Genomic DNA, 14,770 nt, shown 5'->3' on the forward strand with positions numbered 1-14,770 from the left:
AGCTTCTTGACTATGCTTTCATTGTAAAATCTACTGTCAAGATAATCTCACATCAATGAAGGAACTTTTGTTGAATTTATAACTCAGTTCCCAGGTCTGGTCCTCAAGAATATTATATGTTAATAATAAATTTTCATACATGTAAGGGTGCAGATGGATCAGGTAACCCGAATCTAACCGACCTTCTGGACCAGATAGTCAGGACTTAGGAGAATATATATTCACTGTGTATACAATACATATGTAACTTAAATACTTCCTCCCTCCCTCTCTCATGTTCGTCTGCTTTTATCAGTTCGAGATCTCTTTTGAAAATGTGAGATTCTAGTGATAAAAGTAACCTGGGATTTGTTTTGCATTCAGTTATTGCTATAAAAGTAGACCAATTTATTGGTCTTAGCATGACCTATGACTTCTGAAGTACAGAATTAGCTGTCATTTTTGTACTTGTTGCTGTTTCTCATCAACAACAAGTTCAATGAATTAAATTATATTCTGAAGTTGTATATAATTCTTGAAAATAACTATATAGGTTCTTTTAAATTCAGTGGGCTAATTGTGGGTGTTTTTGTGAAATGTTTATGTTCTTTAAATGAATAATCCAAAACAAATTTTACGAGTCAGTGTTCTTTATCATCTGATTATAGCAATTTTGGTCGACTGCTCATATGAGTGGTTGATCAACCACACCAATCTTGAATGTCACAGGTTGGTTGTATTCGGTAAGAAAGCTCAGCTTAGTGATAAGTTCTGTTTCGGGTTTGGACATGATAGTGTAAAGTCAGGATCAGATCTCAGTTTTAGTCGACCATACATAATCAAACTTTATTGAACCCTGTGCAAATGAAAGGAGAGAATCTGCAGTAAGGCTTGAAAGTTCAAGTGCAAATTTACCACGGTCAAAGCATCATATAAATATAGGGGGAGCTTCACTATAGTGCCTCAGCAATATGGCAGTGTATTATCAAAAACAGTTCAGACATGAGGTTAAAAGGCATATGATATGCATCAAGTGCAGATCTCAAAACAAAACCTTGACAGGCACATGCAAAACAGAGTGGCACTCTGAACAGCGTACACATGACAGTTTGAGGGATATATCGGAGCTTGTTGGGAATTGGTCTCAAAAATTAATTCTAATATTTTTTATCCCAATAATGTGTCTCTCAACTTATACCCCTTCCAATGTGAAGATATGCATCTCTCATTATGAAAACATATGTCATAAACCCATTCAACTTCTACTTAAGAAATATCAGCATCCCAAAGGAATATGCAGATAAATTCACCAATCTTAAGTACCCTCCCTCACACAAACATTTTTTTTCTTTTTTCCTTTTTTTCTTTTTTTTTAGCTGAAGGCTGAAGCATTCAAAATATTGTCTAACCAAGTCTAAGCAGCTAACTATACTTTTGAAAGGAGCTTTCTCCAAAAAATACTAATTATTGAAATTGATTAAAACAATTTAATACAAAGAAAAAAACTTGTACCAGTTCCCAGTCCGGGCCTTTCTGCTTCAGTATTGCTACCAGTTAGTTGTAATGGTAGAATGGCATGTGAATATGCATCTACCTTGACCAAAATAAGTATAGTGAATCATTGCCCCAGAAGGATAAGGTTTCCTGATATTGATCCGGTGATCCCTTTAATTATACTTAAGTTAGAAAAAAAAATTCCAATTTATATGATTTTGACATATATCCCGGAAATTATATAAGTTGTTCATAGCCAATTTCTCTAATTTAACGTAATCTGAGGAAGGTAAAATATTCCTTAAAAATTAACAGAATATTATTTCATGTGCTTCCTCTTTAGGGAAAATCAATATAGGATAATAAAAACACATCGAAAACAAACTCAATTCTTGGTTGACTTTTCTATATCTAATCTTTCTTCTCCTTCCCTTGAAAAATTGAGGAAAATAAGGAAAGGGTCCCCAAATCATTAAGAAAACTAAATAACGTAATATTTCTACCCTGCATTTTATTCTGCTTCTTCTACCCTTAATTTGAAGAAAAAAAGTAAAAAAGTAAAGGCTAAACAAATTGAATGAACCCAACGCCTCAACATTCCTTTATCAAATATCCTCTTTTTTTCTCTTTGATTCAGAAAAGTAACATGATAAAGCTCTGCAAACTTGAGATAAGCTTTAAAGATTTAACCAGACCCGTGTCAGTTTATTGACAGAAAATGGCAGAGTGAATAATTTCAAGTAACCTATATGATATGAAGGGCTTTTGGGTAAATTCCTGATCATGGACTTTTTTTTTAGCTAAGCATGATTGAGGAACCAATAGCAAAACCCAGAAAAATTAATATGCAGATCCATTCAAAAGTTGTAAGGTTCAAAAGCATAAAGCGTGAGGAACTCATCTCCTTGGAAAAGCATTATCCCTTGATACTGGAAAAGTGAGTATGCATGTTTTAGATTTCAACTAGAAAAATTCAGATGAATATCTCCTAAGTTTGTCAACAAAGAATACCCCTGACCTTTCTATTACGATACCATGTTCTTATATATGTATAAGCCTAGAAACTCCTACCAAAGTGGCATGACTTTTTTTTTGGGTACAGAGTTGACTTGACACCTGAGACATTGGATTCATATTCTCAAGGTTGTACACTTAACTATCCAAGTTCAAATCAAGATTCTGAAGTAATAAATTAGTAAAATGAATAAAGTTTGTTCAAGCTTTTCCATAAGATCACAATAAGTTTTAGACTCACAGAAACAACTATAAATTGCAGAAAAATATGAAAACTTAAAATTTTTCTAGTAAATAATACCATGATGAGACGGTTCTTATGATAAACGTTGATGCCAAAAATGCCAAGTACGGGGGCCTCCTTTGCAAAGCCAATGGTGATCCTCACAGACACCTGAATAATTGCAATAACGTTATGGTTCTTCAAAAACGCATACGAAGAAGAGAAATGCATGCAGTCACAAGCGCAACACACAAATTCCATGTGTCTGTGTGCAGTGGAGTGTGTGCGCACGCGCAAGTGTGAAATGGAAGATATCAGATAATGATAATGCAAAACCAAATGCCTTCATATTAGCGAATGATAATGCAAAACCAAATGCCGTCCGGCACTCTTGACTGTCTGGATTTAAACATTACATGCAAATAGCCAAAAGAAAATTTTAAACGCTTTAAACGGATGATAAGAGTTTGAATTGTCATCATAGATACTCATAAATATGGCAAGATGATATTCTATTAGAAACAACAACCTTAGAATATTTTATTATATAGATGGCAAGCTTTCAAATTTTAAATTTACACCTATATTCAAGAGGGAGGGGTAGGGTAACATTTCATTTGTATCTTCAACCAGTTTCTTTCACAGTTTCTTTCATATATCTAACATTCCTGAAGATCTTAAAAATGTCCAAAAGAAGAGTGCAAAAGGGAAAGAATTGGGATTTTGTTTAGTAAAGAATGTTCATAGTTACATACAATATCAACCATAAGGACAGTGAAAAATACACATCAAACAGGTATAATCTTTCGCAAGTATAAAAGCAAAAGGTATTTAAACTCTACAATTTCACAATGAAATTTCAAAACTGTGCCAAGTGAATTTAACTAAAATCGAGAAAACTCTTTAAACTTGTAATAGTCACTTCTTCAAGAGGCTTGAAAGCCACAAACGGAGGACGAATTTCTAACTCTACTCTGCCTTGTGAATTGAACTCTATCTATACTTGAAAACGCATAAAATCTGAACTCATACCTTTATAGATATACACACCTTAACCATCAAGCATGATCAGGAAGGATGGAACTTGGATAAATACCATCACTTGAAAAGCAACCTAGGTAAACAAGGCCAATCTCTAACCTAGCTACAGATTTGAAGCCATGTTATGTAAGTTATAGCTGTCTAAGCCCCACGGTAGGCATTGCAATCTTCTTAAGCATCTGGCTGAAATCTATAACTCACTTAAGCAGCCCGTTCTTTCTTTTTTTTCAGAACAAAATAATCAAAGTGGTTGAATTGTGATAGATTCAAATTCGATTAAGATAGTCCCAGTCTCCAATTTCTTGAAATCTCTATCCTTCAATTTCAAGAAAACTGAAGCAGCTGAAGGAGATAATGACAACAACGCCTAAATGAGGATCTTTAATTTAATTGCTAGCTATCATTATTACTCTTCTTTCCTCTTCTCTGTTTTTTCCCCCAGAACAAAATAATCAAAGTGGTTGAACTGTGATTGGTTCAAAATCGATTAAGATAGCTCAGCCTCCAATTTCCTAAAATCTCGATCCTTTAATTTCAAGAAAACTCAAGCGGCTGAAGAAAATAATGCCAACAACGCCTAAATGAGGATCTTTAATTTAATTGCTAGCTATCATTATTACTCTTCTTTCTTCTTCCCTGTTTTTCTTATCCTGATTTCGTTTTTGCAGTTCTTATCTTCTCCTCCTGTATTCTTTGTTACTTCTACTTCTTTGTTTTCTAACTACTTTCTTAATTGTCCTGTTGGTGTTTTACATTTATAAAAAAATTAAGTTCTTGCAGGCTTCTACTTTTCTGCCTAATTTCCTTTGAATCCCTAAGAAAAACATGTACGTTATTATAGAGACAGATCAATCTTAAAGATTCCAAGCGTTGAATAATAAGAAGTTGAAATTTCGAATGAATAGGTATTAAGGTGACAGACCGAAATCAGGCCAGCAGGAAAAATAACAAAGGCAATCTTTGAACTAGGAGATGCTAATTACTGGCCTGTTTAACCTAACTGTGGAAAGTGTTTTGTCTCTCGACCTGCTTAGATAAATCTATAAACTTGAAGTTTTGCAGTGAAAATGCAGAACATCTGTGTACATATGAAAATGTGATTCAAGTTGTTTCACTGTTCTGACACTGGTCTAGCTTCCTCTTACGAATTTTAATCAAATTTTAGGTTGCTAGAGACTTGAGTGGCACTCACTTTGTTTCCCCCTTCTATATATAAAAAATTCTATAGAATGCATGATAAAACTAATATACTTTAAAAAAAGTGTGGTTCATTACCTAATAATCGAGGATGCAGGGAATTCTTAGAAACAAGTAGCCAGGATAAAAATCATCGGCCACATCATAAAGTGTATGAATATGGAATGGGACATACCAGATAGGGAAATATTAGGTAGTTTGTTGATGATGATGTTGAAAAGAAAATTTGAATATTTGTTGATATAAGAGGTTTCATTCAACCAGATAATAGCTTGTATAAATGGAGAAGCAAACTCATCATCATTTAAGACATTTCTCGTGTTGTTTATGAAGCACAACTCCAAAAAGGCTTCGTGAAAATTTTGAAAGACCTTTGCAATAAGCTGGCAAAGTTATGACTCCCTGCTCATATGGTATCAGACAGAGGAAGCTATCGGCAAGAGAAGACGAGATCTATTAAAACCGATGTAGGTTAATATTCAGCCAACTATGAATTTTATCCAATCTAAAACATCGTCTAGATTCCTCCTCTGGACATTTCCCAATCTAATTTCAACATGGTCATATTAGCAAGGTTACAGAAAGTGCTAGGCGGCCTAGACATCTGATCCAATACCTAGCGTCTAGGCAATTTAGCTTTTTATATTTTTTTAATTATAATAATTAATAGTAAATGTCAATATTATAGAAAGCTTGGGTATCAGGAGGGCGCCTAGAGAGATTTCTTTCTTCATTTAAATGGTGACGGAGGATGAAGGTCGGAGGTAGAAGAGATGTTCATAATTAGATCCTAGAGGAGTCTGGAGGTCAGAGGACATGGAGGCTGCAACGAAGGAAATCACAATTAGAGAGCACAGTCCACATGAGCAGTTCACACTCTCCTAGGCACTTCCGAAACTAAGTGGGCATCCTAGGTACCACCTAAGCGGTAGGCGCCAGGCGTCAAGCAGGCAACCTAGCTACCGCCTAGGCCTAAGCGTACGCCTAGGCGAGCTAGACTGAGGCTTTTTAAAACATTGCATATTAGTAACTAATTTGAAACCCATATACATTATAAATCAGATATTTTGTAGTGGAGCCTGATCAAGAACTTATCTTACGTTCACAATGACATTTTCCACGTATGACCAAATTCCATCTAATATTCAATATGACTATATAAACACAGAAAAGCATAAGTAGCGACATTATTAATTAATAATTTTCTCAAGCATTAACTAAAAGGGATTTAAGAAAATGAGCAAGGAGTAGATGCTAAAGTAGGATATCTAATAGCCAGGCAAAACCATCTTGTCCATCTCTTTCATTTTCTATTTTTCTTCAATCTTCTATCCAATCACCTTCTCTCTTTTTTTCTTTTTCTTTTTTTGGTGTGTTATGGTGGGGACAAGAGCCGATGAAAGGGAAATCAAATATAGTTTTACTATAAGGACTCTTTGTTCCATACATTACACAGTAGAAACTGGCCTATTGGTTATTCATTAGTTGATATTAATGTCAGTATGTGACATTCACACGATGAGCTCAGCAAAGTTTTAAATCATGAATTAATCTGCATACTACAAGAAGGCAAATAGCATTTTTCAATAAAGAAAATATATATTATAAATTGTTGTCATGCCATAAGTAGTCGTTTCATTAGCAAAGTGGTATTACATGTTACTAAAAGAAACCTAAGCGGACACTAGGCGGAAGCGACAAAAAGGCTCCTGAAATTCAAAAACATCCTATTGTCAGGGGACACCTAAGTCGGCTGGCTTTGAGTGTCACTTCATTTAGTAGCTGCTTAAGCAACCCGCTTAACGAATCATTTGGTTGGTTAATTTGGTTTAAAAGTGGATCACCTCCTCAAACGCTCACTCCTCCCTCTCTCCCCCAATCCCTCTCCTTATGAAGTAAGGCTCCAACTACAAATCTTACCTTAGATCACTGCTATTGTTGTCATCGCCATTGTTTAGCTCTATTTAAGGTGAGATTTTCCTATTCAAATGTATATCTGCAGCAGTCAAGCACGTGCCTAGGTGGATGGGAACCGGGTGAAAGGTCCAATGCACTGAATGCTTTCCAAAACATCTATGCAATTTAATTTTATTTGCCACTATTGTACATCTACATATGAACGAAAAAATGCACCGGAATAAATATTTGATGCTTGAATCACAATTACAACATCTCTCCTTTTCTCATGCTCCTTAGCACTAAAGGTGTTTTAGCTTATTCGGTTGCAAGTTCCGCTGGTATTTTTCTATGAATTTGAGTATAGATAATTGCTACATCATCATTGATAACTCATTGATCCAGGATGATGAGTAAGACTACTAGAGGGTTTTAATCAAGTTAGAACAACACTATGTGGTGGCTGGCATGAAACCTATCTAGGATGAAGCATATACAAGATGCTCACTATCGTTGTTGCTCTTGTTCTTGTTCTTTGCTTTCATTATCTAGAACCACTCCCTCCCAAAAATTCCATGTTAACACGGATTGACACTTTTTCCCCTACAGCCTACATGTTTTGGTTTTTCATAAACTATAATGCATAATCACAATTAATCCTATTATTGGTTTTGATAGAACAGTGGGAGCATAAAAAAAATATGCATGTCATCCAGAGGTACAAGAGAGGATGCCATTCAGTGCACACTGGCCTCTCTGGTATTCACATGCTATCATGAATCTTTTACGTTACTGTTGAGCCTTTGCCCTATTCAAAAGAAGTCTTTGGTACTTCTCCTCTTACTAAAGTCTTTCAAGGAAAAAACAAGAAAATATTTTATCAGAACCTATAAAAGATAAACGCTTAATAAAAAGAAAATATGGTTCACAGAAGCGACATATGTGTAGCACAAGAAAGACAGCTGCAGAAGAAGAAACACAACTACGCTATCATTCTTGACAATCAATAATTATGCAACTGCATACACTTACATCTTCCGAACCCATTCCCATCTGGGGCTTGTAAGTCACGCTTTTGGTAAACTTCAACTCATCAGCAATTCTTACTTGCTCCACGGGTTTCCCTCGTAGTATAATCTGGAAGTTTGAGAATTTTCTGAGGTAAAGAATAGAAGCATATGCCTGCAAATATTGAAATTGATGTAAATTGCACAGTCATGACTCCTAAGGATATATAAAACAGCAATATCCAACATTACAAAGTTAATAAAACTTACCCGCAGTGAGTACCTCAGGGTACTAGAAAAGTGTAATTGGACCATCTCCTTATGGGATTGGGACCTTGATGAGACAGTGGTATTTGATTGATTTCTCAGCAATATATCCTGCAATTTATTAATGCAGACAATATATTAGTTTCTGTGCTAACCTGCGCAATAAGCATCAAAAATCTGTAGTCCATTTAACTTGTGCAGTGAGCATCAAATATCTGTAGTCCATTTAAGAAAATGGTAGTGCAGAAAACAATTTCAAGAAGAATGTGAAATGTTAAGAGCCCTGTCCTCTTGAGGATGCTCATCTACCTTCTCCATTCAAGTGCAGTTCTATATTGCATTAATCACATTGCCCACATCCCAAATCAGTGCAATGTGTGGTTGGAAGAAGGGTGTTAAAGTAAAATCCTCCTAGAAGGAATAAGCTAACATTACACGATACATGGTGGAAATAAATAACATAAACCTGAGCCTACAAATTAAGCAACAAAATAATGAGGTAAAATTTGTACTCTTACATAGTGGTTAACGAATGAAAATATCAAATCTCAACAGTCGAAGCATCATAAAGAAAATAATGTGTACCTCATCATCATCATCAAAGTCTAGTTCCAAGAGACCCTCATCGTTCATCCATAAGTTGTATATCAACACTTTGGTTCCATGAGATTCAAGATCCTCAAACTAAACCACCAAAATGTTAAAATATAACTCAGTTTGCAAAGTGAAATTCGTAAAGTATGCACCAAGAATACAATTTCATTTAACTAAAAAAAAGTGATTTGATAATTTTGCATGTTTTAATCTGAGCAATGCATTGACTATAAATTTAGGTTTATTTCAGGAATGCAGTTAAATAGTAAAATGGAGGTAAATGCACACCATAACTCTCTCATTGCATAAATTATCCCAAAGATGGGGCTCATACCCAGTAACCCGTGCCTAATATTGCAAATCAGTCACAATAAAACAAACTTTCATAGACTCTCTCCTCCCCTGAAGTGAAGAAGATCATATTTACATGAGTAAGAGCAAACCTGAACTAACAATGACATCAAATAGAATTACACTAATCCTTATTACTACAATTAAAATCCTAACAAATCTTTTCTAATCATAATTGCAACAATCCACATCTGTTTTGCAATCCATCAGCTATCAAAACCATACTGATAAAATAAGTGTACAATTAGGCAAACTTTATAACAAGAGTGCAGGATATAAAAACAGTCCCACTGCGAGCTTTTACAACTTGAAAGTCACAGGATATAAATTTTGTTAGAGATTCTCATTACGTTAAAGGCCATGTAGCATGATACATGACATATCCAAGACTACCTGCCGAGATTGGCTTCAACACCTCAAGAATCTTCACACTTCACTTTCAGCCTTGCTGATTAACTACATTCAGCTTCCTACTAGCACATTAAAGTTCACATTAACCTGACCTATCGCATAGATGATACCATTTCTCCCCTCTATGTCTCTCTTTTAGTCAATCTAAATAATTTCTTAAGCAAGATGCACCACAGAAGCGTGTCCTCCTGGGAAAAATTTTTAGGGTGTCCTTATTTGTATGTTGTTGGAGAACTTTTCTGAAATTATGCAATTTCAATCATGCTAGTTGGCAATACATTATTTCGCCAGCTTGCTTTTCCAACTAGATCAAATAATCATTTTAACCAATAATTAGCATAGACTTTCTTTAAATGACCTAAACAGCGGATACTAGTCAAAAAGATATCATTGTTTGAGAAAAACCTTGAAAAAAATAATATGGAGTTTCGCCACAATTAGCAAGATGCAATGGGATGTGTCCTCCCCTTTAGTACAGCTGCAACTTTTAAATGTTGTTCAACTACACATGGAGATCCAAAATCATGTAAACAAACACCAACCTTTTTGTTGCTTTTTAGTCGGAGATGCATGGGGCTCTAACTACAAGCAACAACAAAACAGACTCAGTGAATGAAGCACACCATAAAGTTTTCTAAGGATGATGTACTTTGCACCTGTTAGATCCTATAATTTGTAGACAAAGGCATGAATGACACGTAATAACAAAGAAAGAGGAGCCCGGCACTCTCCAAAGCAAATGTATGAGGCACGATTTCGAATGTGAATAGTTTGTGTGGTGTTTGTGCCTATTTATAAAACCTTAAATAATGAAAATTGACCAAGAAAATTACCATAGTATGCTAATGTGGACTTATTAGTCAGTTCAGAAACAAGTGCCAACAGTAATGGACACATACATTGTACTAAAGAGATAACCATCCTTTTGGTAATAGAAAACTGTCTTGCGTATCATGGGTTATGCCAGGAACTTCATCCTCTACAATGTCATGAAACAACAGTGAGTATTTCACTACTTATATGCTTACTAGTTACTACAATTGATGGGACTCCAGCACATGACATTGACAAGGAATTGAGGAAGAAAGTTGCGTTTAAGAAAAGGACTGCTGCTTCAGTTAGATTAATAGAATTTCCAGCTAAGCTACTTGAGTAAGGAGCAAAAATCGTCTAATTATGTGATGCAGAAAATAACAATTTCCAGTAATAAAACACAACGTGTGATACTAACAAAATAAACACAAAATTCAGGACTAATAAGAGCAGGTCAATAAGCAGGAAACAAGAAAAGCGGTTACACTCAGAAATATCCATGTTCAGCCTAATAACATGCAATGCTTAAGCTGAGTCTATATTATTGTTACAAAACCTGTTGCATAAGTTTTTCCTTTGAAGAAAAAGGAGACCACTCGAGAATTATTCTCAAGCTATCATCCCAGTCATCTTGTGAACCATAAGTCAACGGTGCTTGTTGGCCTCCAAGAATTTGAAAGTCAACCTGCAGTAAAAGAAACAAATTACTCAATTTAGAAAAGAGTTACTATCTTATACATTAAAAAAAGGTAGGTAAATAGAGAAGAAATCACCATAGGGACAAAAATATCATCTTTAATTGTTCTTCTTAAAAATGTATATGAGAGCAGACCTATGCTCTGGGTTTCACAACTGTCAGGAAAAAGGCTAGTCAGATGAATGACATCTACTATAAATGAACTTATAGAGCATAACAAAATAAATAATAAGTGGTTACTTTTTCTTATTTCTAGCATACTTTTCGTTGTGAAGCAATCAAATTTGTAGAGAGAGTCAACAAACAACCAGCATTCAGAAAGAACACAAAATAGTGTAAATGCAACTTTCGGGTTGCTGGAATGTAGCGTTATATGCATAATTTGTACTTCAATGAATGTGATAGCACAGATTCTGAAAAGAGCACAGGAAAATTATTACCTTCCACGATTTGCACGACTGAACACAATTGCATCAGCACCTAATCTCATAGTACTAGTCTTGAAGCCGTTACCATCTACAAAATCAGTGACGTATGAGATAAAAATATGCAAAAAGAAGATACCAGGAGAGATGATTAAGAATGAACAACTTCTTACAAAGCACACTGAAATAAACAGGCTATAGATAAATTAATAACCAACAAGAAAAGGATGAGAAAGAAAAGGTAAGAGAAGTAAAACAATGTGGCATACTGGCATATGAATAGGAGGCTGTCAAGCTGCAAAGCTACCCAAAGAATAACTTACATTGCCCTATGGTTGTCTTTGATTTCTTATTTGAAAACCCTAAGCTCATGCAGCGGCGGATACCTTCAGGATCCATTCCTCCTCCATCATCTACAAAAGGATGCCTTTTTAAATTAGATTGGCATAGCTGGTAGCTAACAGTTCAAAACCATTCATCTGTTGCAGCATATACCTTGAAAGAGTAACATAGGACTATTATCTCTGGGGTTGTTGACTTTATCCACCATTATAAATGTTGCACCATTGCAAATCTGAAATTTCATGCATGTGTGACAAAGTATTTTTTAGTGAAACAATTAAATTGGAAATGAAAGAAAAATAAAATTAATTTTTAGAAGTAGAGAGAAAAGGTTTATACAACAAAATAGACAACATAGATAAAACAAGGGACAAACGGATTTGATCCTGCAGGAAATAGCCTAAAAATAAGGTTCATGGGGACTTAATGATGGCACCAAGATATGGATGGTAACTTAATTAGTCCAAGGACATGAGATCAGGAAGTTAAAAGCTTTCACCCATTGATAATAAGGCTTCATAATGAATTTTATTTAAGAAACAATACCAATTGATGCAATGGTGAAAGCTTTACAAACAACCTGATCTCTCATCAGTGGACGGTGACAGGTATTAATAAGTTGCCCCATTTTGAAATTCTCACAAAAATTACTTTGAGGGCTGTTCCAAAACAAGTTCCTCTACACACGATACATGAATGCATGTATATACTGCAAAACCACATATGTTGATATCAAATTTGATTTCTTTTAGACTAAAAGTGATTACGATGAAGGGTTAATTTCACAATGTTGCACACAACCCCCTAAACTTTGTTTATCTCACTTACACCCACCCCCACCCACCGCCGCCAAAAAAAAATCTAAAATTTAGGAGAGGGGATATGATGCCTGCAAATGACAAAAGACAAGTTTGAAAGTTTTTCAGGCAAAGAAATTTTGGTTATTTGCAAATTACACGTAGAGGGTCCAGTGAGGAAAGCTCAAAGTTCAAGGGAGTTTTCTGAAACACCCCGAAGTGCAGGGGGTAAGTGATATGTACAAAATTCAGAGGGTTATGTGGCAAACCAGCAGCACACCCCCCCCCCAAACCAAAAAAAGTTAGCTGAGGTATGTGAAAATTAACCCTACATAAAAACCTTTATCTAGCAGTGAGTTGTTACTTACCTCATCAACAGCATTGTCAAGAAGCTCAGCTATAGCTGCATTACGTGGACAAGAAAAATGATAATCAACTTTTAACTGGACACAAGAGACGTACAAATAAAACAAAAGGACTAGTTATGAAATATAAGTACAAGTGCACAACAAATACTCAAAAACAAATTACCTAACAAAATAACCACAACAGAGATCACTGTGATAGAGTTCAAAACAATTCCATATACTGAAAACAGCAACAAATCTTGAAGTATAATATAGCAAATAAAATATCTCGATGAAGTGTCCAAGAAAATTTATCAGATGCTGTAAAAGAGCATAGGTAAGATTTAAATTTTAAAATACGAGAAATAAGTTCTTTTTCTCCTTCATGCAGTGAGGATCCTACTCCCGCAGAAAAACAATTTTCATGTTACGCCCAGCAAAACAATTCTTCCTTTCATGTAAAAACAAATCATCTTAATCAAGAATCTACGTCCCTTCAGCCAATTACTGGTACCAAAAGACAATATTTCGTACAACTCTGCAAAAGCTTTTGCTTAGACTGTGAAGACGACGAGTCAACAGTGTGGGTCGAAAGGTTCTTATGAGAATAGGGACAATTTGCGTCTAGGGTTCCACATAAATTTAAAAAAAAAATAAGACATTTGGGATATTAAAATGAGATAGTCCCGAATTGGAATTGCTCGAGTCGATGAGATGAAAATTAAATAAGATAACAGAAGAAGAAGCAACAAACCTCCGAAAGCCCACTTGTGGGACGTCGCGTTGGAGTGGAGGAACTTCGGGTGGACGCGAGCTCGGTCGAAACCAGAAGATTCCAGTCGCCCTAGACAAATTTGAGGAAAAAGATGCAACTTTTAGAGGGGGGCGACGTCGGTTGATTTCTTCAGAAGATGCTGAAGAAAGGGATAAGGGTGAGAGACCTTGGGGGTTCAGAGACAGAGCGGACGGCGACCATAGTTAGGAGCCTGCCTTCAGAATTGCCGGCAGTCGAGGGATTATGGGGCACGTTTTGGGGACGATGCCGCGGCCTGGGCATCGGGGCTTGCAGGATGCAGAGACAGAACTAGCTGCTGCGCTTTGTTCCTCCTGTCTATCGGTGGCGGTGGACGGGTGTTTCTACATGTATTAACTGTTTTGGCAACGGCAGACCAGGAAGGCGCGGGCGTGGCCCGCGTGACCTATGGACCGGCTTGGCGGTTATAGCCGGTCGGCGTCTGACGCGCGCCGGGCTTTACGGAGACCCCAGCCTCGCCCATGGACCGGGTTCTAAGCACCAGTGCTTTGCTTTCGTATGTAGCTTAGGGTTTGACCCAGCTCGGCCCATGGCCATGTTGAATAATGGGCTGAGTGTCAACGGTTCAGCCAGACTCGTGCACACCCCTACGGGCAACGATTACATTATTACTTGTACTTCAGGGGTAATTAATTGTAAATTTGTCCCTTAAATCAATCTTAATTGCCAATTAATCCCTCAAGTCCCGATATTTGCCCATTAGTCCCTTCAATCTTCCTTTCTATTGCAAATCTGTCCCCTTTGTTTCGTGGCGTTATTTATGAGGGTGAAATTCTGTTAACTCAAACGAAAATTAACGGTTTCCTGTAATACACACACTCATATTTGACACTGCCATTTAAAAAACTTACCAACACGTTTCATAATAGGTTTATACCGACAATCCGCAACCAAATCCATCAAGCTACAAGCGGAGGTTGCCTATATCTAAGGGGATTGGCATATAACTTGGGATTTAACATGATTTTCAGGCTTTTCCTAAATATACCAAAAAGTTTTTCGCAAACATGTGATTTTGAGTTTGTAATCACAGATGCATGTTTCCTATGCCTTAGCATGTT

The 14,770-nt window shown here is 36.1% G+C and overlaps 1 protein-coding gene across 1 annotated transcript in view; it reads right to left on the bottom strand.

The window, feature by feature from the left end:
• The window catches only part of LOC109837762 (protein MICRORCHIDIA 2-like), a 22,560-nt gene extending 8,807 nt beyond the window's left edge, over positions 1 to 13,753 (bottom strand). Inside the window, exons 1-11 of the mRNA XM_020406111.1 lie at positions 13,650 to 13,753; positions 12,917 to 12,951; positions 11,905 to 11,983; positions 11,733 to 11,822; positions 11,425 to 11,500; positions 11,061 to 11,139; positions 10,844 to 10,972; positions 8,704 to 8,802; positions 8,122 to 8,229; positions 7,877 to 8,026; positions 2,789 to 2,881 (exon numbers count right to left, since the gene is read on the bottom strand). Coding sequence (XP_020261700.1) covers positions 2,789 to 2,881; positions 7,877 to 8,026; positions 8,122 to 8,229; positions 8,704 to 8,802; positions 10,844 to 10,972; positions 11,061 to 11,139; positions 11,425 to 11,500; positions 11,733 to 11,822; positions 11,905 to 11,959 — 879 coding nt within the window. The 5' untranslated portion in view covers positions 11,960 to 11,983; positions 12,917 to 12,951; positions 13,650 to 13,753. The remainder of the gene's footprint in view (positions 1 to 2,788; positions 2,882 to 7,876; positions 8,027 to 8,121; positions 8,230 to 8,703; positions 8,803 to 10,843; positions 10,973 to 11,060; positions 11,140 to 11,424; positions 11,501 to 11,732; positions 11,823 to 11,904; positions 11,984 to 12,916; positions 12,952 to 13,649) is intronic.

This window comes from Asparagus officinalis, chromosome 4, assembly GCF_001876935.1.
Source record: "Asparagus officinalis chromosome 4, Aspof.V1, whole genome shotgun sequence".
NCBI classification, from domain to species: Eukaryota; Viridiplantae; Streptophyta; class Magnoliopsida; order Asparagales; family Asparagaceae; genus Asparagus; species Asparagus officinalis.